The 23943-nt window shown below is 35.4% G+C and overlaps 1 protein-coding gene and 1 long non-coding RNA gene across 2 annotated transcripts in view; both read right to left on the bottom strand.

The window, feature by feature from the left end:
* Nucleotides 1-2319: 2319 nt before the first annotated feature.
* Nucleotides 2320-4230, bottom strand: LOC149530292 (uncharacterized). Its single transcript, XR_016359163.1, has 2 exons — nucleotides 4165-4230; nucleotides 2320-3961 (listed from the first exon to the last, which is right to left on the bottom strand). It is a non-coding gene; the product is annotated as an uncharacterized LOC149530292 (long non-coding RNA).
* Nucleotides 4231-6927: 2697 nt separating this feature from the next.
* Nucleotides 6928-23943, bottom strand: part of LOC149530293 (uncharacterized) — an 89914-nt gene continuing 72898 nt past the window's right edge. The window contains exon 3 of the mRNA XM_089811449.1: nucleotides 6928-7390. Within this exon, the coding sequence (XP_089667575.1) occupies nucleotides 7148-7390 (243 nt within the window). The 3' untranslated portion in view covers nucleotides 6928-7147. The remainder of the gene's footprint in view (nucleotides 7391-23943) is intronic.

The raw sequence follows: 23943 nt of genomic DNA on the forward strand, positions 1-23943 counted from the left end.
GAGAAGATAAGACGTTCTCTTACATAAGTGCTTAATAAAATGAAGGGTAGAGATAAAGATGCGGAGGAACAAATATTTTCACCTTCATATAAACAAATTTGACAATTAGAATTTTCATTAAGATGCCTTCTAGTCAAATGCCATTACCTATTTCAAAAGCTTTAAAGACAAAGAATGATAGATAATGTAAAATGCTAGATGAATTACTACTAGTGTCTAAAGGAACATGCATCGTCCCTTCTTGCACTTGGGTGAGTTTTTTTCATAACCTCATATCTTTATGTACATGTTTGTTAGAGCTCGTTCCTGAATTTGTCACTCTATATGCTTTTTTTCAATATTTTGAATATAAGTTAATAGAAATAATTAGTTCTATCAAACAAATAGTTTGAATTATCAAAATTATTCTATATTTAAGAAATGAAACCTATAGAAATGATTTTATTTAGAGAAATAGATTATGCTCACAATTCAATTTAAATGTGAAAATAGAAAATAAAATTTAAGAAAAATCTAATAAAAAACTAAACTAATTTCATTTAATTTAATTCTAAATTCAATTTATGAATAAAATAAATATTGTGTTGGATTTTCTTGGTTGAGATTCTAATAGTTATATATAACTTACTCTTTTAAAATATTGACAACAGAGACTTTTTTAATTGAATTTAAAACTATCATGGGAGAACAGGCTATAATGTAAATATGTGAGAAATTTGGAAATGAAGATTTTGGAAGCAAAATGCAATTGGCATGTAAAGCCATCAAATGCAATTGACAGGTGTAAAGCTACATATTAGCCAACATTACTTCAGGTGCCCATGTAGATGGGAAGGTCATTTGCCAACCAAAATGTTATAATGATGAACAACAGGTAGGTCTGATCGCTAGAACTGCAAGTAGAGCCACACATGAAGTATTATCATGCCAAATTGAAGTATCATCTATTGTCATAGAATTGTATCCAGGTCTAGACCAAATTGGTGAAGTCTTCTAATATACAACTACTACTTTCAATGCTTTAAAGCCTAATAATTTGCATTACAGAAATGGTTTGATCTTCAGAAATTGTGGGAAGTTCATTTGCGTGGGGCTCTTCAATTGTGATTTTCTTTTCAGATTATTATTTTTTATTTATATCACTGATTGAAATGATGATACTTCGTTTGTGCTCAGAAATTTCAATTGAGGAACAAATTTACACTTAAATTTTCAAAGTCTTGTATTTGTGATAAGAATTGAATGATCCACCTATAGTTGCTTGGAAGTTACTCTTTTGTTTTCGACATAAATTAATACAATCATTCTTGCTGGAGCTAATGTGATAAACGCCTGCTTTTAAGTTTTTCTTATTATTTCGATTTGAATTTTTTGACGAGTTTGACAATTCTAATTTTAAATTTAAGTTCTTGTTTACATATGGCTTTTTTCCATCTCAAATTTTGGGCTTTGATTTTCTTGAAAGGTAAAGTTCAAACTAGAAAAATAGTGGTCAGGGGTTCAACTCGAGTAACGACAATGCAGTGAACCCCACCGCTCTTGTAAATGATTATCTTCCCTCTTTATATTAAATTTCCAAAAGCCCTAAAATTGGTGTTGATTCTTTTCTTAGTTGCAGCCCCAGATTTTAATTTTATTTTTTTGTGCAAACCATGATAACTGCAAATACCAACACATCCTATGTGACCATTGAATGGGCAATGGTTGATCTGTTGCAGCAGCCACACAATTTGAGAAAATCCCAGGAAGAGATCAACCAACATGTGGGAAGAGAAAGGGACTAGGTAGGCCAAAAATAAGGCTGAGGATTTGGTGCTTCCGTCAAGGGATCTATCACCATTAGAGGGATTTATGTATTGAACAATCACCTAAAAACTACCAGAATTTTAGTTTTTGGGTTGTATGAGTTGAACATGCTAAAACTATAATGGGAATTTGCCTTTTCAAAGAAATGAATTTACCCTCTTCAACAAATGGGGAAACTTTTGGAAAAAAACAACACCAAGTTTGGGGAGAGGTTGGGAATAGGATTGTTTGTTAATATTCTGTGATTAGTTCCAATTATATTATTTGTTTTCATGTTGATATGTGACAAGAAGCCATGACCAACAGAGTGTAGACCAAGGCTAAGTTGTTGCATGTGCAGACAAGGGTATCCCAGCACTATATGTTGGAAGAAGGTGCCTTGGAAAAATCTAGAACTTGAAGAAGATTCCAGACATACGTTTTTCTAATTTTCTATTGTGGAAAAAAATGATTTTACCCCAGCCAAATTACTCTTAGCCAATGGAAATATAGAAATTATTGATAAGAAATTAATTTTAAAATAAAATGAATTTTCAACTTTAGAAATTCATTAGTTTTGACTGAAAAAATTAATTGCATGAAGCAATCGGGAACATTAGTTCCTTGCCTATATATAAGCAGGGACTAATAATGAAAGCACAATTGGTTACAGGCTCCACCATTACCACAAAAGTATCCTTCTCCAACAATACATCTGTCGCCTTAAATTTCTGATTCATCTATTAATACACCAACAAAAACAAAATCAAGAAACCCTATCATTTGTATAACCAGTTATAATCAGCAGAATCAATTACCTTCGCAAGCACACACTCTTAATTGTGCATTCGCGCTATAAATAGCTGCCTTTAGATAAAAATCGAAGGGATTTTCATCAAAATTACTGACAGTCGCTTTTCACACCAGCTCCAGCATATGGGTTTCCGGTGGAAGTTTCCTAAGTTCGGTTTTTAACAGTCCCGGACGGCTTCGAGGAAGAGCAGGACTTTCGCTATGATTGTGTTGTTTTGGAGGAGCATCTGGTCGCCAGTCTAACAGAGGTGCCTCCCATCACTTGTGTTATCACTGAAAGCTTCGTGCATTGCACGCACCAACTGGCCCTCAATCTCCGCCTGCCCATAGTTGTATTGTGGACATTTTCCACAGCTGCATTGATTACGCAGCTTAACGCAGACTTGCTTCTCTCATGAACATATTCCCATGAAACGTGTGTAGATCTCATGATAAACAGGCCTCAGTCGATGTTCCATTTTGGTTACATGTAATATTTGATGTGTATTGTTTTCAACATTTTATATAAGTGGTGCACATGGTTTCTTTCAGTGTAAGAAGCCAAGAAGGCGATCACATGCTTGTCGGGTAATCTCTCTCCTTTATTGCCCACCGACCTCTTCTCAGCATACCGCGCGGAGAGTGTATCTGATAATTTAGTGAAGAGTCTGTTGTATCAAAGTCAGCTTGTGTACCTAGAACACAAGCAAGGGAGATTACGTGCTGGTGAACACGGTGGAGGAGTTGGAAGGGATGGAAGCAGTAGAAGCTTTGTCAGTAAACGAGTGTCCTACAACAGCAGTAGGTCCCCTCTTTCTCCCCAACTTCTTGGAGAAGAAAGATGTCCTCCGGTCGACAAGTATGTTTGCAGAGGACGAGAGCTGTCTTTCATGGCTGGACACACAGCAACCGACTTCTCTGATATACGTTTCCTTTAGCAGCATTGCCGTCAAATCGAACAAACAATTGGAAGAGATGGCCCTGGGGTTGGAGAGCAGCGGGAAGCCTTTTCTGTGGGTGTTGAGAAAGGATGTCGCACAAGGAAAGCCCGTCGTTTTGGCAGATAGGTTCTTAGAACGGATTGAAGATAAAGGGCTGATTGTGGGATGGGCGTTGCAGGTGAAGGTGTTGTCTCATTCTTCTGTTAGAGCATTTCTAACGCACAGTGGATGGAACTCTGTGATGGAGAGCATCAACTTCGGAATTCCTATGCGGGAATTCAGTCACAAAAATTTTAAGTCATTTCCCGATACCGCTTTTCTGGCTTAAGACCGGATTGTCAAGTTTCTCAGAAGAAGGCTGACGTTGCACTCCACGTGATCGAAGACTATTGGGCAGCGAACACTCTTTTCCGAAATAACAAATCTTCCAACCGGTAAGACTGCTAAGAAATTCGAAGAAATCCGAACAATTCGGTTAATGATTCTCAGGGAGTGAAGCCTATCAGCTTAAAAATGTGCAAGCAGACTATTCTAATTAGACCCAGATGGTCATATCACATTAAATATGCGCAAAGGAATTAATTTTGCTAAGCTCCAATAGATTTGACTTGACAATAAATTTATTAGTTGAGATTGGAAGATATACCTCGGTACGTGTTTCAATGTACCATCTGATTTTCATTCTCCCGAGTAGGTTGGAAAACTAAAAACCTAATGAAGAAAATCTCATACAATTTTAATTAGAGATTAATAAATTTGAAATCATAAATTATAGAAAATCTCACACAATTTTAATTAAGCATTTAAAAATATTTGATTTTATAAATTATAGAAATTACAAAACTAACAATATTATTATTCATTTGCATTAGTAGCCCTCATGAGGTATCATTTAATTAAAAATCAATTTTTAAAATTTTTTTTTTTTTTTTTATAATTGAACTAATATATTGTAATGATGAATAAATGTTCATTAATGTGGTTGGGGTGTAAGCTTTTCTGCAATAGTTGTTATCTAGCATTAGTACATTTTATGTTTTAATCCACAAATTTGAAAGAGAGAGAAATAGCAACTCCTCATTCTATAGAATATGACAAACTTGTTATGTTGTCACATCCCTTCCATCTCAAAAAATAATAAAATTATAATAATGTCACAACAAATTCAATATGAGCTTTTGACTTTAAAATTAAAATGAATTAGAAGTTAGTGATTTTATTTGTGAATGTAGACTTAAAGTAGGTAGTCTTGGCTTGAAACAAGCATATGCATTTATTTTTTAAAATAAAAGGTGTTTGGATTGTTTAGAAAAATGCTTCAAAGGAGTGTGATTTTATGGAATACTATGATTATCTATTTCTCTTTAGATTGAATGCTTCTTCCAAGTGTGTCATTTGTTATCATGAGAGATGAGAGTTTTTATAAGTTATTAATTATAAAATATAGAAACCATGTGATTGAGATTAAAAATTATTATGGAATAAAGAAGTAAAGAAAGAATAGTTGAAAATAAATATTTTTTTTAAATAAAAAATAGGTTGGTTAACAAAGTAATCATTAGTTGCAAGGATGATAGGTAGAAAATGTTAATTTATATTTGTGAGAATGATAATGATAAAAAAAAAATAGAATTGTTCCAAGTACAATATTATATAAGATATTAAAAAAATGTAAATGTCATTTGAATGAACTACTTCTTGTCTTATTGTCTCATTGTAACTATTATCGACACCCTTTCTCATAGTAAGGAGAACATTTAAAACAAAATAATCCTTGATTGTAAGCTCCGTGAAACTAAATAGCTAGGTGGAACAAGTAAGGGAAAGATAATTTTAGTTTACATGTTATGAAACTAAATATTTTCACAATATACATCTATAATTTATTCATTTTCAAATGGAATGAGAAGGATATATGGAAAGAAAACTTAGTTTTTAGACACATCATAATTGAATAATTGATTTAATTGTTAAGTCAATTAAGTTTATTTTTATGAAATGATTAAGAAGATGTAAGAAAGCAACACTTTTTAGTTCATATATTTATGGTAAGAAAATTATATATTAAACTATTTAAGTTGCACATTGATACTTACTCAACAATATAAAGACACCATTTTTCTATTATGTTTTCAAAGACAACCAAACAAACAAATGTATTATACATAACCAAATTTATCCAACCAATGATTGACACATCTTCTAATATTATAATCAGTTATCCTCTTGCCTAAAATTAATTTCATTCCAAATTTTCCTACTACACTTTATTCGAGTATAGCTTCCTATGCGCATGACCGTTGCACGTTGTTTGGGGTGCAATTGCTAGTTAAAATTGAACAACGGTAGTTACAAATCTCAAGATCACCGCTTCTTGATACTTCTTCCTTATATCAGCGAGTATAAACTGATCTCATTGAAAATCGTCAATTAAGCAACGACATTTTTTATAGCTAGAAACATCTATAAGGATCCCCTAAATGTGAGTGAATACAGTTTTTAATAATAAGCATAGTATGTAAGAAGTACCAGATAAATTGGGCTACAAAAAAAAGCTACAACAGATGAAACGTTTCCAGTGGTACAAAATGTACAATATGTTTCTGGTTTCCTTAATTAGGATTTTTAAAAAAATCTTGTAAAAAGTCAAGTCAATCATATTTCCTTACAAGCATCCAAGGGTATATTCTTGTCTTGGTTCGATTATTCAGTTGTATAAATATATCCTGCCATTGAATTCCGCTGGAACAAAGGAATCAAAGTCTAACATGAAAAACGAAAATATGGCAGACAAGCCAGGGGTTCTGAACTCGGTGCGGACGTGATTGCTGCTCTTCGTTGGAACCTATGCGAATTAAATTTTTTAATTAAATACAATGTGGTGAAAACAAGATTGTATTTTCACCATTTGAATTAAGCGGAAGCTCAAGCGGCTAATTTTTACCTGAAAGAAATTACGTTAGTGTAAAAACTCACACATTCAACTGTAATCTTTTTTTAAAACTTACGAAGCATCATTTGATTTTAAATTTATTTATGACAAGATGGCTAGCTATCCAAACAATGGTTTTCAAAATCACATCTAATGACTTCTTTTAAACAAGAAAAGGTCCCTGGGAAATGCATATAAATAAATACACGTAAGAAAGAAAAAATGGCCCTCCATTTGAACAGCAAAATCTTTAGATTACCATCCAGACGCCTCTTGATTGCTAACTGCCGACTAATAACCAGAACTTGTGTAGAACGGTTGAATGAACAGCATAAAACAACGATGAAACATCAAACTGCAGACATAAGTTACAAGATCTAGACCCAGGTGCTCCACATTTAGAAAGGTAAAGTACGCTTTCCAAAAAGTTGTTTATCTTTGTGAGATCACGAAAATCAATCGGGAGTCTCTCTGAGGTTTATAATAAATTGGCACATGCAAGTTGTAATAAATTATTGAAAGAAGGTCGGAACAATACACTTGGATCAGATTATCCACTTCTTTTAAGTAAAAAATGAGATGGCTCAAACAAAGTTGAAGATATTTCTTCACAGCAGCTGAGGGCCAATTAGGCTACTTTCTACAGAAATAATGATCTTTGCCAGATACAAGCCTACAAAATTTGAGAAGCAGAACACTACGCCTCTTTCTCAGAATCGTTAGAAGATTCAGAAACACTAGACTCCACCACTGTTTCCTCGGAATCTTCAACTGGATTTACAGATTCTTCTGTAGGTTTTGCAGGGCCTGGTCCTGCTGACACTTTAACCATAGCAGGGCGCAGAAGTCTGTCACCTAGAATAAATCCTCTCCTGAACTCTTGAATAATAATTCCTTCTTCAAATGATGTAGATTCCTCTTGCATGATTGCCTCATGCAGCTTTTACATGAAGAAATTTGATTCAGTCAGCACAGACAACAAAAGCAAAGCTTAAAAGTAATTCATCTATCAAATAACTCTTTCATTAGTATAACTTATCCTCAGCCTAAAGCTTAGAGCTTACAATTAGCCAAATATTACATTCAAAGCGTACAGAAAAAGAAAGACAAACTGCATTCCAATAAAGAAACGGTAGTGGACTGTCCACGCATACTTTGTCTGATTGCAAAGATGCTTTTATCATATAGGAAAAATCTTAGCGTGCCTAAATGAAATGGAAGGAAACTTCATGTAAAATATCTCAAACTTTTCATGTGTTATCTTAAAGCTTTTACGGTAAATTCATTTATACACATCGGATCCTCGGTATTAATCTTCAAGGTTAGCACATTTGTAAATTCTTTAATTTTCATTTTTGTTTAGGTACTAATGTGGCAATTCAACTATGTTTCTGCCTTGTTGGTTAACATATCTGTCACTGCAATTGTTTTTTCAACTGACCCTATTTGCCCAGAAAGCAGTGACAAACATTCCTAAAGAGCACACAATTATACTAAGAGAGGAGGAGGTGGGGGGAGCGGGGTGGCCAGGTGAACCAATTTGCCAATTTAAAACTTTTATCTAAACAAGTAACTTCAAATGGTGAAATGAACAATTATGCACATAGCACGAGATTTACATGGAAACCCAATGCGGAAGAAAACCACGACAATAAATGCTTTTATATAAACTTTGTTCTTTTACAATGATTTGTAGGCTTTGACCTACTAGAGGCTCCAACCCCTATCTTTATGAGCACCAACTCATTGGAAGCTCCAACTCTCAGACTTCACAGGCTCCGACCCACTGGAAGCACTAACTCCCACTGCTGTCTTTGTGAACACCGACCCACTGCAAACAAACTTCTCTTCCACTTATCAATGTTGCTTGCCCAACTGATGATGGATATTTTTGTTGCACACCTTTCTCTTCTTATCTTTGTCTTAATCTATTTACCCTTCCCTTTTTCTGAAATCAGCCGATATCACTTTACTTTATCCCTCACTCTTCCTTGTATACAAAAAGGTTATGTATCAGATAAAAATCCGATTATTAAATAACAAATATCATTCATCCACACTTTTACATTCATCCACACTTTTACCTTGCCTTCTCTCCATTAAAAATCTGAATATATGTATTTTCTTTTCTTTTGTTTTACTTTTCTTCTCAACTTCAAACTGCTGAGTTCCCCTTCTCTTTCTTTATTACTTTATTTCTCCACATATTCTTCTTTTAAGCACAGCACATCATCACTTTCACTTATATTCTTCTTTGCTCCGTCTTATATTTTTTTCTTTTCAAATAACTTATTCCCTCTTTATATCTTTTATTTCTAAAGATTGTCTCTCTTAAAATGAAAAGACACACCCTTGTAATTATGAATTCTTTTATTGTTTCAAATCTGACAAATTAAACAGGCACCTCTTCATGTGCTTAATAACCTTAGTTTATTGTTTTAATAAAATAGCTTTACTCTTGACATAGTCGTAGATGTCAACTGCATAATATGTTCATCTAGAGCCCCTCATTCACATATATTAATCTCACTATGGTATTTGTCTTCCATCATTTAATTGGCTTGCTTCGTTTGAATGCGCATAAATTTTAGATCTGGCGCCACATATCCACAATTTCCTTTGATTGAAATTGTATCTTAGATATTCTATTTTTCCCGTCAAAGTTTGTTCTACAGAGTTAATCGTCTCTTGTTTATGGTTGTCTTCAAAGACTCTCATGATATCATTCTTTGTTGCAGCATAGACATTCTGATTTTGTTTGTTTAGCTCCAATTGCTGCATATTGCTGACTGGACTTTGGAGTATATGCCTGAACCAGTAATATTACTTACACATTCCCTATCATGGTTTGTATTTATGTGCTAACCTCTTTGTTCTAATGTTGTCTTTCTTCATTGCACCTTTCCTCCATTAAATATCACTGCAACTTCAGATTCCTTATCCCTGCGCATAAACACCTGATTGCCTTTTGTCCTCAAACTACCAAATATAATTTGGGATATGCACGATAGCTGCCTGTCTTCTCTTCCTTGTCTCCGTATATACAAACTCCAATAACTTGCAAGACACCACTGCACCCTCATCTTTGCCCAATTTATTTGTCGTCTTTAATATCGAACACCAATAATATAAACACCAGTGGCTATTATATTCTCTGGCATGCGTCAAACATTTGATCTGTGATAAATATTCTTCTCCTGCATATAACATCTGGTCTCATTCAATACTTATTTGTCTATTGCAGTCTTTGTTTGCTCAGTATTAACAGCTTCTTGGGGTTTTCTGTAAATCTACTTAGTCACTCCATGATATATATCAAACCTTTATTATATTCCTTCATCAATAATTATGTCATCGATAGGCATTTGGTTCAGGGGCTTTGTCTGTGGTAAACTTCATAGTTTTGTATAAGGATGCCCTTTCTATTCCATTGTGATGACTTTAGCGCAAGACACCTGACGGCTTTATTTGTCTTGTATAATCACATGGATCTCTTCTGATTTATGCCCCCAGCGACTCTCTACTGTGCTCCAGCATAAGTTTATACCTTTTGAATGAATATATTTTTACTTCTTCAAAGCACCCTATACATATCAGATATCACTGTTTGCAATATATATATTGTATTGTATATATTGTGAGTGTAACTAAAGTCCATAATTGTCTCTTCTTGTCTATTTGTCGCTTCTCTCAAAGATATCACTGCCTTTGTTAAAGCTTGTAAGCGGATCCAGCTTCTATATTAGTCATGGCATATCCTTGTCCTTATCATTTGCTGACATGTCATCAAATACACTCAATGATATAATATATTCATATTTGATTTTAATACTTATTGTTTCTATAATCTTCTTTCGGTTATATTTATTATTATAAGTTTCCCGTGGTCAATCACTTGATATTCCAAGCTCCATCATCTCTTATGATTCTTTAACACTTGATGTCCATTTATTCTTATTAAATATTCCTTCTTGATTGCTCTCTTGACTTTATGACTTGTTCCAGGATACACATCATTTTCCCTTTGACATTGATGAGTTTAATATGAGCAATCTTGTTTTATTCTTGACATCTTGAGTATTGCTTTGGCTTCACGCATGTTAGATCCTAATGACAATATTTCACACTCTTCCATGTGCCTTTGAAATCAATGACAATGTTTCCATCAATTCCAACCTTTGCATTTGAGAGTGACAGCTACCTCATATGATACGGGTGCTTATTTTCAGTGTACCAGAAGGAGACAAGATAAAATTAAATGAAGTGTATGACAAAACCTTACTGGAAGACATGTGAATACCAAGTAAGACTTCATGACTGATAAAAAATGCAATGGGGATTAAAGTACAACATCTGATATACGATGGTGGTGAAAGAAAAGAAACACATTCCCACAAACAAAGAAAGGAGTAATCAAATCTAAACCAAGGTAACAGGGTATGATAGTGTTTCATCATTTACATATATCAGTCAAACAGATAGATCACGTAAGTACACAAAGGGGTTATCAATTTGACATATGAAAAAATTGATAATAATCACCAAGAATCATCTTCAAAACATACAAACCAAATGCATTCTTAGTTGTTTTCTTGGAAATATTCTAGTTCATAAACCCCAAGGTACAAAATACAAACATTAAAATTCTCTAAAAGTTCCTCTACAAAATTCTCTAGAAATTCCCCTCCATAAGAGACTCTCCTTGTAAGAGTCTCACCCTTTTACAAGACAAATAGTCTTGTATTTATAGGCTTCATAAGGACATTATTAACCTTATAATTTTTGCATAAAAAGAGTCAACTAACGATGACAAAAAGTGACAAAAGTCACTATTTATAAAAAGTCACTAATTATAAAAATAAAACTTCAAACCTATACAGTTGAATAATTGATCTTGACAAAGTAGGCGACACTGAGTCTTAGGTTGATCAAAGAATCACTCATTCACCAAAAACTTAACCTTTAGGAACATGTTCTTTGATAGCATCTTATCCTCTTATAATTGAGATTAAATAATGAGGGTGTTTGCATAAGGCACGATCAAATTATGTGCACTCTTCTTTGTTGGCATCTTCATACTTACCATATCTTGTGCTAGTTATATATACCTTTTATGAAACCAAGAACATGCCATGAGTATTTGTACGATCGTCTTCTTCATTGACTTAAGTTTCGATGTCAACCATGATATAAAAAACACAATACCATGCAATGATTTCCTTCTATTAACACTTAGTTTTCTTGAGTAGAGTAATCTTTTCATGATTTCGTACCAGTATATCATGCCCTCTAAATTATTGCAAGTAACACATTATAACCTGTTCTGTACACACCAATATCTTTCCTCACTTTGAAAGGGATAAAAGGATGGCAACCATCCAATATAAACATAAGTGTTCGCTCACAACTTTGATCCTCTTTTCAAAAGAGAAGTAATTAGCATAGCTTTGATCCTTTTCTCGATACAACAAAATCATGCTCATTGTTACATGACTTTGAGTAATATGCAAGATACTCAAAATTTTGGAGGGTCTGTCCTGCTTCGTGGGAAGTGGAGATCCGAGTCTATATTCTAATTCCGCATCATTCTCGTCAATCTCTTTACAATGGCTGTCATCTCTCAAAATCTCCATATCATTATTGTGAAACATTTCTTCAGCTGCTGTTTCTTTACTCACTTGAACTTGTGCAGGTCCAATGTTAGCCTCTTCCTTCACTATACCCAGGACTGGATAAGTCATAATCCTGCTGTTATTGCAGGCCTTCATTTGATTCTCCTCCTCGGCTACCTGAAACATTGAATCAAGTTCTTATGGACAAGCATTGGGCCATTTTAAGTTGCAGACTTGAGAATTGGGGGTAACATCAAGCTTTTCTAAATGGGTGGCTCATTTTCTATGCAGAGGATGCTTGATCACTCCTAATCCCCAGTTTGAGAGTCTGTCCATCAAAATTGGATCAATTAATCTCAATGAAGATGGTTTTATATCTAAGAATCTTTAGTTTGAGGGTCAAGAGGTCCCTCCATTTGTAATTGATGTCCCTTGAGAACACTTCCTACTGCAACTTGACGCTATGCGATTTGCCAGTCCACTGGAGCCCCACAAATCCGTATATGGGATTTATAATCCTCCCACAAGCTTCATAGCGAAGGGGCATGAATGTAACGAACCTCAAATGGTTTGGACCAGAATTAAGAAACTTCATGAGGCCAAAACAGCAATTAATCTACACCTGGTTCCTCCCTCAGGTTTTGGGCCAGAGTTGAGAAGCTGCATAAGGCCAGAATGTCCATCGAACTTGGCTAGGAAAATTGTTGCATTTGGTTGAGCTTCAGCACTTTGTATCCATCTAGGAAAAACCTCACTACACCCCTTTCGCAGGACTCTGCTTCCATTGCAGGTCATCCTCATCCTCACCAACCACATAAATCCATTTTCTAAAAATCTTGCAATCATTGCATTTCATGAGACATGTTTTTGCGACATTCTGTCAAACAGTTCATGTGCTCTACCTGGGTTCGCACATTTTAAAACCCATGTCTGAAATGGAGCCAAATCTACAGAAGGTCATAAGCATTCATTCATCTTTCTGAAATTCCTTTTCCTACACATGAGAGGTGCCTCCTTGCCACAGTAAACCAATGTAGAAATCATTCTCAATCTCCAGGTAAATGAGGGCATGCATTTATTGGATTCATGGGGATACAGGCCATATTAAGCATTAAGTAAAAATCCAAAGGCCATGAAACCATGTCATCTCTATTTTATCGAAGGTATAGGGGTTGGCGCTGGCATGCCTGTCTTTTAGAAAAAATCTTCAATGAAATTTGTGTGCACAGAGAGTATCTATATCCACCACCTAACAGCCGTCATACCAATATGGATAATATCAATATCAATTGTAATCAAATTAAATGGGCTTCTTCCCAGATATCAGGATAGATTGTTTCTGTTATTGTTTATAATTGACATAAGGCCCACTGTAATCTTGGATTTAGGAAGCCCGTTATTTTGCCAATCCACTGTTGACATTACTAATGTCACAGGCTTGGAGGTTTACAAGAAGACATCAGATATCAAACATCACAAGAAGGTACTTATACTACCTATCAAATAATCAAGCTTCCAATCCCTCTCGTTTTTGGTAGAAAGAAGGGCAGAATGCCGAATTTGGAGGACTGTTTTGATGATCACTCTGGGTCATCCACACACTGCTCCAAAGCTTCCCATTTTAGTGTGACATATTTCTCATGCCTCCTTGGACAAATCAGTTGTGAATATTCTGCAACCGATCATTACATTTCTCTCCTTGGAATGACACCTCTTTGGGGAATTCCCGAACAATTCATGTGCTTATCTATGCCTTCACATTTCAAGCCCATGGCTGCAACAGTGTTCGGAACTACAGTACTTGATAAAAAAATCATTCATTATGCTTTTGGGTGCATTTTGTCAAACAAAACTAGTGTGTTGTCTAAGATCCCACATTCTGCAGGCAATTTGCATCTTCTTCGTATTACAATAATAGATAGTTTCTATTATTATTATTTGTTATTTAATGGTTTCTATTGTAATCTCCTGTAAATATTAGAATGTTTCTAATATTTCGTTTCCTGTATCAAGAATAGAATGTTTCCATTCCTTACAATTGTTTCCTAGGGAAATGTCTTCCATTCTTTTGTAGATATTTATCTCTTGATAATTGTTAATATCAAGCAAATATTTATCAGTTACTTCGTAAAATGGTATAAGTCAATTCTTTGAATTTTTTCGAAAAATATTATAATTTCTTGTTCATAATTATCAGAGCAATATTTTTTGAAATTATTTTCTGTGATATCTGCTTCAACAAAAGCTTTTTTTGTCTACCACTTGCGGCCATTTTTCTGCAATTGTCATCTGTAATTTCTAGTAAAAATCGCACCCAATTTTCATGTGTTTTTTTGCAATCTGTTTGTGGTCATTTTATCCTGCAAAAACAGCGGCCATTTTTGCCTGATTTATGGTCATTTTTGTTCAATTTTGTGACATCAAGTGTTTTTGAAAGCCTCAATCTCAGATTCGCACTCAAAAACTGTGTTTTTTTTTGCATATTTCCACCATTTTTGGGGTGTTTTTTGCAGCCAGGGCCATTTTTTGTCGAAACCCTGATTTTCTATACCGGATCAAAAAAAATTTACAAATTCTTGGTGGGTTTTTCAAAATCTCAACTAGGTTGTCCGTTTTTCTTGGGTGCCTCAATTTTTGAGCCAACTGATCCAAAATCTGACAGCATATTCTTTCTGGGGTTTTTGAGCTCTTTTTTGAGTACCTCTTCATTTTACTAGGTCTTCCATTTTTACCTCTAAGTACGTACCTTCACTGATTTTCATGTTTCCTCCTAAAAAACATGATATGGCATCTTTGACTAATATTATGCTCGAGGGAAATCAGAAGTTCAACAGTCGCAATTATTGCACGTGGAAATAATAGATGCTAACCATCTTTGACTATCGCGACAACAATAAAGTGGTTCTAGGTACTGCAACTCGACCTACTCAAGCTAATCCTAATCATATTGCATGGGATTAGAATAATCGGGAGACAATGATGCTTCTCAAATTATTCGTAGCTGATGATCAGCTCCCTTCCCTCAGATTCCATCCGGAAAAATAGTTGCCAAGATGAGCATCTCGAGAAACTTTATGAGACTTCAGACAAAAGTAGAGCCTTCTTTCTCAAGAAAACTCTATTTTCTATTATCACGATCGAGCAAAAATCGCTCCAGGAACACTTGAATAAGATTTAGGAAATCCATGATATATTGCTTGCCATTGGACACAAGATGAAGTAAGAGGACATTGTGGTTATAACCCTTTGAAGTTTACCCAAGTCCCATGAGCATTTTATCGAGACTCTCAACATCACTTCTACTAGTGTTGATCTGAAGTTCACCGGTCTTTGCACAATGTTGCTTCAACAAGATCCATGGAAACAACAGTTTGGTAGCAGTTCCAACTCCACCTCTACAGAGCAAGCCTTTGTTGCCAAATCCTTCTAGAAGGATAAAGGCAAGTCTCATTCGCAACAGTCTTCTCAGCAGAAGTCCTCCACTCCAACATCAGAAGGCTCCAAGAAAAAAAACATTCAAGCGAACAGCGCAAAGCACACTAAGCAGACAGAGTCTTCCTTTTACGCCTTCATGGCTAAAATTGTAGATCATGTGAAGTTGTCTGCCTAGTACATTGATTCAGGTGCCTCTCCTAATTTCACCCATCGCAAACACTAGTTCACTGACTACCACCCTTATTTAGATTTTGTTATTTTTGGTGGAGGGGAAGAGTGCACCGTTGTTGGCAAAGGCAACATTCAAATTCAGTCTGTTGGGAGGAATCACATTTTCCTCGATGTGTACTACGTTCCAGGGATGGAACTAAATCTACTTCCAAATCAGTCAATTACTACGACATTCTCCACACTTGGATGCCACCTTCAGTTCACATCAGTGTACCATCACTAATAAGGTGACTAGGTCAAATGTTGCAGTGGGTCTTGACGATCAGGGTCTTTTCCAACTTACTGATTGACACTGAGACATCTCGTCTCATGTACAGTCGTGATGTAGTCTTTGATGAGCAGCAAGGACCATTCATGCCTGTTTCTCCTATTCCTGGTCAAATAGACCAGCCTATGAAGGCTCATGATTTGGGAGTTCGGCTTCCATTAGGTCCACCTGATGGGAGGGCTCTTGCAGCTCTAGTTATACCAATGATTCATGTACAAACACCTCTAGCTTCTCATGTAGGATCACCTAGATATGTAGATGCTTCACTTGAATTTGATCCCAATTCTTCTCATGAGGAACCTGATCACAGAGCATCTCCTGACACTAATGTTGGTTATTCCCCTATTCGACCGAAGTGGGGAGCTGAGACACTTGCTAATCTTCGAAATGATGAGCTCACTGATAGGAGAACTACTCAGACAAAGAGCAAACCTACAAAGTCAATTACCTTTGCCCCCATAGCCAAGATTCATAGTGTGTTTAAACCTCAAACATATCCCGAGGCTAAAGGAATTCCAACGTGGGAACAAGTCGTGACATCTACACACCAAAGCCTATTGAAGAATAACACCTGGATCCCTTATGATCTTCCACCAAGGAAGAAACCCACTCACTATAAATGGGTTTACAAAATCAAATACAAGTATGATGGTACTTTGGATAAGTACAAAGATCGTTTAGTTGCAAAGGGTTTTTCTTAGCGTCAAGGCATTGATTATGAGTACACCTTTGCCCCTATTGCAAAAATGAGCGCAATTAGAGTAGTCCTAGCCATGGCAGCACAATTTGGCTAGAAGGTAAATCAAATGGACGTCAAGAGTACTTTCCTAAATGGTGACCTACAAGAAGAGGTCTACATGACACAGCCTCTTGGTTTCAACGTTGCTGGTAAAGAACACCAGGTTCTTAGATTGGTGAAAGCTCTCTAGGTTTGAAGTAGGCCCCTAGGGTATGGTACATGAAAATTGATAAGTACCTTAGTGATCAAGGTTTCAAGAGGAGTTCTTCAAGCTCAAATTTGGATATCAAGACTACTGACAGTGACATCATCCTTTTGGTTATTTATAAGGATGATTTGATCATCACTAGAAGTTTGGTATCTTTGATTTAGGGAATCAAACAGAGTTTATGCCAATCTTTTGATATGACCAACCTTGGGCTCATTCATGCATTATTGCCTAGGTGTTCAGGTTTGGCAGTAGTCTACTCGTATATTCATTTCTCAGTCCAAATATGCCAAGGTCTATTAGAGAAGTTTCGTATGCAGGATTGCAAGCCTGCATCTACACTCATTGAGAAATGTCTGAAGTTATCAGCCAAGTCTGATGCTCCTCCAGCTTATGATACTAAATACAGGCAACTAGTAGGGAGCCTCATCGACCTACTAGACCTGATATCAGCTTCGCAATCAGCTACATCTCAAGTTTTATGACAGCTCCTAAAGCTGATCATTGGATGGCAGAAAAGTGCATGCTTCGTTATGTGAAGGGTACAGCTGGTTATGGACTTCTTTACTCTTATAGTTCTAATCCTAGACTCAGTGAGTTTACAGGTTCAGACTAGGTAGGTTTTGTTGATGATATAACTTATGGATCTGTGTTCAGTTTGGGTTTCGATGCCGTCAAAAAGACCAGTAAGAATCAATAAGCAGTTTCTCTCTCCTCTATAGAAGTTGAATACAGAGGGACAGTCAAGGCAAGTTGTGAAGCTGTTTGGCTTCAAGGGACGCTTGGAGATATGTAGATGTCACAAGCAGGCCCAACAACTTTGTTTGTTGATAATCAAGATGGTACGAGACATGTACCAGGCAGAACCAGAAGCTGAAAAGCAAAAATTTAAAATAAAATATATATATATATATATATATATATATATATAAACTACCTCAATAGAGGAATTTTGTAAGTAAAGAAAAAAAAATTTGCTTTGATGAGCAATGGATATGAAAAATTTGCTTTGTTCAGCAATGAATCTAGTTTGCAAAAATAAAAATAAAAATTTTGCTTCGTTGAGCAATGGAAACGGAAAAAATTTTGCTTTGTCAAGCAAAGAATTTATCCTTGTAATAAAAGATTGCTTTGTTGAGCAATGAGCAATGGATATAACTTTTGTGAATCAAAATTTGCTTAGTTGTAAATCTTGCTATTGGCAAATAATGGGAAATTTTAGAAGTGAAAAATTGTTGAACAATGAAAAACTAAAACTATAAATTTTTAACTATGTAAACCAGCAGGTAAAAAACCTGAAATACAACATGAGTAACAATGAGAATGCAAAAAATCGAGAGATAGTGCATGAGAATCATCAATCTTCTAACGAATTACTACTTCAAATTCTACAAGAAACACAACTAAAACTGGAAACTATGGAGAAAAGAATGAGTGAGATGACAGCCCAAATGGGGCAACATCATGAGGAAATGCAAGACATACCCAGAGCCAAGACAGAAGTCTCAAGTCATAATAAAACTTCCTCTCCAATTCAAGATGATAAGCAAAAGAAAAAGGAAATCGTGGCTGACTTAGCAGCAGATATTAAGAAAATTAAACCCCCTAAATTCTTCTATACTGAGTCAGGAGAAGAGGCCGAAGCATGGCTGACAAAGATGGAACAATACTTCGAGATCCGAAAATTTTCAAAAACCTCAAAGGCAGTTTGGGGTATATATCAATTCACTGGAGAAGCAGCAACTCAGTGGGGAAACACCAAGGTGGAGCTGAATATTAAATCCACTGACATTACATGGGAAAATTTTGTAGACATATTTAGAACCCAATGGCTGCCTCAAACTTTCTTTGATCAAAAACTTATGGAATTTCAGAATTTGAAACAAGGGGATTTGTCAGTTCATAGGTACTGGGAGAAATTTACCAGGCTACTTAAATATGTACCACCCTATCAACAAGACATCAACCTAAAAGTAAGAAAGTTTATTATGGGATTGAATAACAAGATGGGGAGCCGTAGATGTCCTTGCACCGCGAACCATGGAATAAGCCTTGGAAAAAGCTGTTCAACAAGAGCATAAGATTAAAAAGGATGATTCCATTTGAGACAGTAAGAGAAAGACCAACTGGAATTACGAGGGTACTGAATCCGGACCACCAAGAAAACAATTCAGGGATTTTAAGAACAATAAATCTGAAAACAAAAGCAGCGAAAACAAAAACATTCAAGGAAATTTTCATGTGGTCAAAAATGACAAAAATAATGAAGAAAGAGGACCACCAGGAGGTTGTTATATTTGCAAAGGGAACCACTACAGAAGACAATGCCCTAATCTCAATCAATCACAATGCACAACTCTGCCACAACAACAGCAAGTATTTCAGCAAAGAATACACGCGGCCTTGGATAACAGACAGGCGTAGCAATAGTTAGGTCCCATCGAGACACCGGGTAAGATTTATGGAAACCCTATAACTATACTCATTGATACCGAAGCAGCTGAATGCTTTATATCACCTAGACTGTTATGTAGATTTCCTAAAAGAATCAGTTTTATGGCAAACCCATGGATGGTTGAATATGCAAACCAGTCAAGGGCCAAGGTAAAGCAATGCCTGTTTGAAGCCCAGGTTGATTTCCCAAACTTCTCTATAGAATTGAATTTATATGTAGCTCCATTGGGGTCCTATGATATTATCATTGGAATAAACTAGCTTAGTTAACATAAAGTTAAAGTAGATTGCTTTGCCAAAATCGTCAATTGTGTGGATGATAGGGGTAGACCCACAAGTATATCAGGAATCAAACATGAAATTAGAGTTCAACAGATTTCAGCGATGCAACTTAAGAGATACGGAAGGAAAGGCTGTGAAATATTCGCAATAAAGGTTGAGGATACAAGAGAAACCACTTATGGGGATGATTATATTTACGAAGATGGGGAAATCAAGCAAAAACTAAAAGAATCATTCGAAGAAAAATATCCTTACTTGAAGAACTATCAAGATGTATTTTCTGAGGAACTCCCTGGTTTACCCCCTTCTTGGAAATTTGATTTTACCATAGACTTAATACCGGGAGCAGAACCTGTATCCAGAGCCCCTTATAGGATGACCACCACAAAGTTAATGGAATTGCAAATTCAATTGCAGGAAATGTTGGATGAGAAAATGATTTGACCTAGTGTCTCACCATGGGGAGCCCCCATATTATTCGTAAGAAAGAAGGATGGAACCATGAGGCTATGTATAGATTATCGAATGCTTAATAAGGTCACCATCAAAAACCGGTACCCGTTACCAAGGATAGATGATCTCCTTGATCAAATGAAGGGTGCGATTGTGTTCTCAAAAATTGATCTAAGATCAAGATATCATCAACTGCGAATTAAGGAAGAGGACATACACAAAACTGCTTTCAGGACTAGATATGGACATTATGAGTTTACAGTACTACCATTTGGATTAACTAATGCCCCTGCAGCCTTCATGAACTTAATGAACAGTATATTTCACGATTGCTTGGACAAATTTGTCTTGGTATTCATAGATGATATTCTTATTTATTCTAGAAATGAAGAACATCAGAGACATTTAGAGATAGTATTACAAAGACTTAAAGAACATAAATTATATGGGAAATTATCAAAGTGTGCTTTTTACCAGAAAGAAATTCAGTACCTAGGGCATATAATTTCAGCACAAGGCATAGCAGTAGATCCATCTAAGATTAAAGCGATCAAGGAATGGCCCATACCTAGAAACGTATCTGAAGTCAGGAGTTTCATGGGGTTAGCTGGATTTTATATGAAATTTGTCAGAAACTTCTCAAGAATAGCTTATCCAATCACATCACTTCAGAGAAAAGGAAAGAAATTTGTTTGGACAGAAAAATGTCAATCAGCTTTTGAGTTTCTAAAGGAAAAATTGACTACTACACCTATTTTAAGGGTACTTGATCCGCAGAAAACATTTGTGGTAATTACTGATGCTTCAAGTGAAGGATTAGGGGGTGTGTTAATGCGAGAAGAACAAGTCATTGCCTATGAATCTAGGCAGTTGAAAAATTACAAGCAAAATTATGCACCTCATGACTTGGAATTAGCGGCCATAGTACATGCTTTACAAATGTGGAGACATTACCTAATTGGAAAACCCTTTGAGCTCCGATCCGATCATCAAAGTTTAAAATATATTTTCACTCAACAAAATTTGAATGCAAGGCAGCGGAGATGGTTAGAATTTTTGGCAGATTATGAGTTTGACATAAGCTACATTAAGGGGAAAGAGAATAAGGTGGCTGATGCTTTAAGCCGACGAAGACATATCTCAGCAATAACTAAAATAAAATTTCAATTGAGGGATCAAATCTTACAACATTTAAAGCCTGATGAATTTTATGAAGAAATTAGCATGGCCCTTATTAGAGATCCACAAAACCCCAAATATTCAGATTTTAATTTAGAAGATAATGGACTGTTGAGATATCACAACAGAATTTACGTACCAAATCAACCTAAGTTGCGAAGATTGATTTTAGGAGAGTATCATTAGCTCCATATTCAGGACATCCAGGGGTAACAAAGATGTTATCTGACATAAAACCTTTATATTTTGGAAGGGAATGAAAAGAGACATAATTGAATTTGTAGCAAGTTGCTTAGAATGTCAGAGAGTAAAGGCGGAACATAGATACCCAACAGGATTGTTGCACCCGAATGGAAATGGCAAGTAATATCTATGGACTTTGTACAGGGATTGCCTATGACTAAGAATCGACATAACACTATTTTGGTCGTGGTTGATAGATTAACCAAGGTTGCACATTTTATTCCAAGGAATTTATCCGATGGAGCACCTGAGATAGCCCATAAATTCATAAAAGAAATATTCAAATTACATGGGGTTCCAGAGAAAATCATTTCAGATCAAGACACAAGGATAACTTCTAGATTTTGGCAAACATTATTTTCAGCCATGGGTACTAAATTGAATATAAGTTCAGTTTATCATCCTGAGACAAACGGGCAGACAGAACGAGTGAATCAAGTACTAGAGGACCTTCTAAGGGTTTATTGCATGGATCGAGAGTATCAATGCGAAACGTACTAACCTTTGGTTGAATTTGCATATAATAACTCATACCAATCTTCGATCAAAATGGCTCCCTTTGAAGCCTTGTATGGTCGTAAATGCAAAACCCCAATAAGCTGGAATCGATTAGAGGACAGGGTCATTGTTGGGCCAGAAATGTTACAAGAGATGGAAGAACAAGTATTTCAAATCCGCCAGAAATTGAAAGAAGCAAACGACAAGCAGAAAAGTTATGCTGATGCAAAAAGGGTACCCAAAGAATTTTCAGTAGGAGACAAGGTGTTATTGAGAGTCAAGCCTCAGAAGAGTACAATTAAGTTTGGGAAGAATGCTAAGCTGGCCCCCAGATACGTAGGACCTTTTGAAGTTTTGGAGGTTGTTAACCCAGTGGCCTACAGGATTGCTTTACCTCCTACCCTTGCCAGGATGCATAACGTTTTCCATGTGTCTTACCTTAAAAAGTTTGTTAGTCATCATGAGCACATGATTGATTGGAAATTGTTGCAGGTACGAGAGCCAGGAGTGGTAGAGGCAAAACTGCTTAGAATACTCGAGGTACGTAAGCTGCGCTTACGAAATCGAGAGCTAACACAGTGCAAGGTCCAGTGGGACCAGTATTCAGAAGATAATGCTACATGGGAAGATTATCATGATATTTTTCAGAAATACCCCTACCTATTTACAGAAACTGAAAACTGAATATTTCATTCCTTTATTTTAATTTTCTGATATTATTTCATCATGGACGATGAAAAACTTAAGGGGGTGGGTATGTTACATCCCAAATTTTTGCCCTAAAATTTTAAGTTGTTTCTAGCCGTTGATATATCATGTTAGTTCCAGACGTTATTTAGTTTTCATGTTCATGTGAAATTGAAATAGTTGATTTTAGCTGTTGTACCAATTTGATAATGTTCATGTGAAATTGAATTAGTTAATTATAGCCGTTGCATCAATTTGATTATTAAATGAAACTAGTCAATTAAATCTATATATTGTGCTCATGTGAAGTGGAATTAGTTAATTTTAACCGTTATGTAATGAGATTTCCTAACGATCATTTGATGATTTTGCTTAACAAATTATGAATCTCGAATTGATATTTTGGCAAGAATATTGTTGAAAATGCTTGCAAGATAAAGACCGGAGAAGGAGGAGAAGCATTATGAAACGAGGTCATCCGAAAATGGGATAATCATATGACCTAGTTATCAGGAATATCAGGTTTGATCTAAAAAGTCGCCATGGCAAGATTGTTAGGGCTTGACAATAAATTTCTAACTGAAAAATTGCATGAGCTAAAAAAAAATTTTAAAAAATACAATTATTAAAATAAAATAAAATTCTTACCTCTATTTATTAAATAATAATATCATTTAATATTATATCACCCTCTTGATTAAAATCACATAAATATTTGCAAAGTGGCACTATTATATTAGGATTTATAATACAATAATGTCACCTTGTAAATACTTAATTATAATCTAACCAAGACAATAGTATAACATTAAATAATATTAATAAAACTTTTTCACCTTTGTTCCAACGATTCATTTTCCAATTGATGGAATTCAAAACGCATGAGTCTTGTAACGACAGAAGCTGAAAGGCCATTTCAATATCTTTTTATATGTTTGCCTTTGTCGTTTTCAGACAACCAATCAAAAAGATTATCAACTAAAAAGTAAGTTCCTTCTCATCTACAAGTATAGTAAATTTTTCATTTCGAAATTGTAAGTTTATTCTACTTAAAGGAAAAATATTATTTGGAAAATCTAGTTTTTTTTTCATTAATTTAGATTTATTTTCAGTTTAATTATATTAATTTAAATTGACATTGTTAAACTTGTTAGAATTTAACTCTCAGAATTTCAAACAGTTTTTGTTTTCCATGTCTTGAGAA

The sequence above is a fragment of the Cupressus sempervirens genome, chromosome 11, assembly GCF_028749045.1.
Source record: "Cupressus sempervirens isolate cs-2001-9-10 chromosome 11, ASM2874904v1, whole genome shotgun sequence".
NCBI lineage: Eukaryota > Viridiplantae > Streptophyta > Pinopsida > Cupressales > Cupressaceae > Cupressus > Cupressus sempervirens.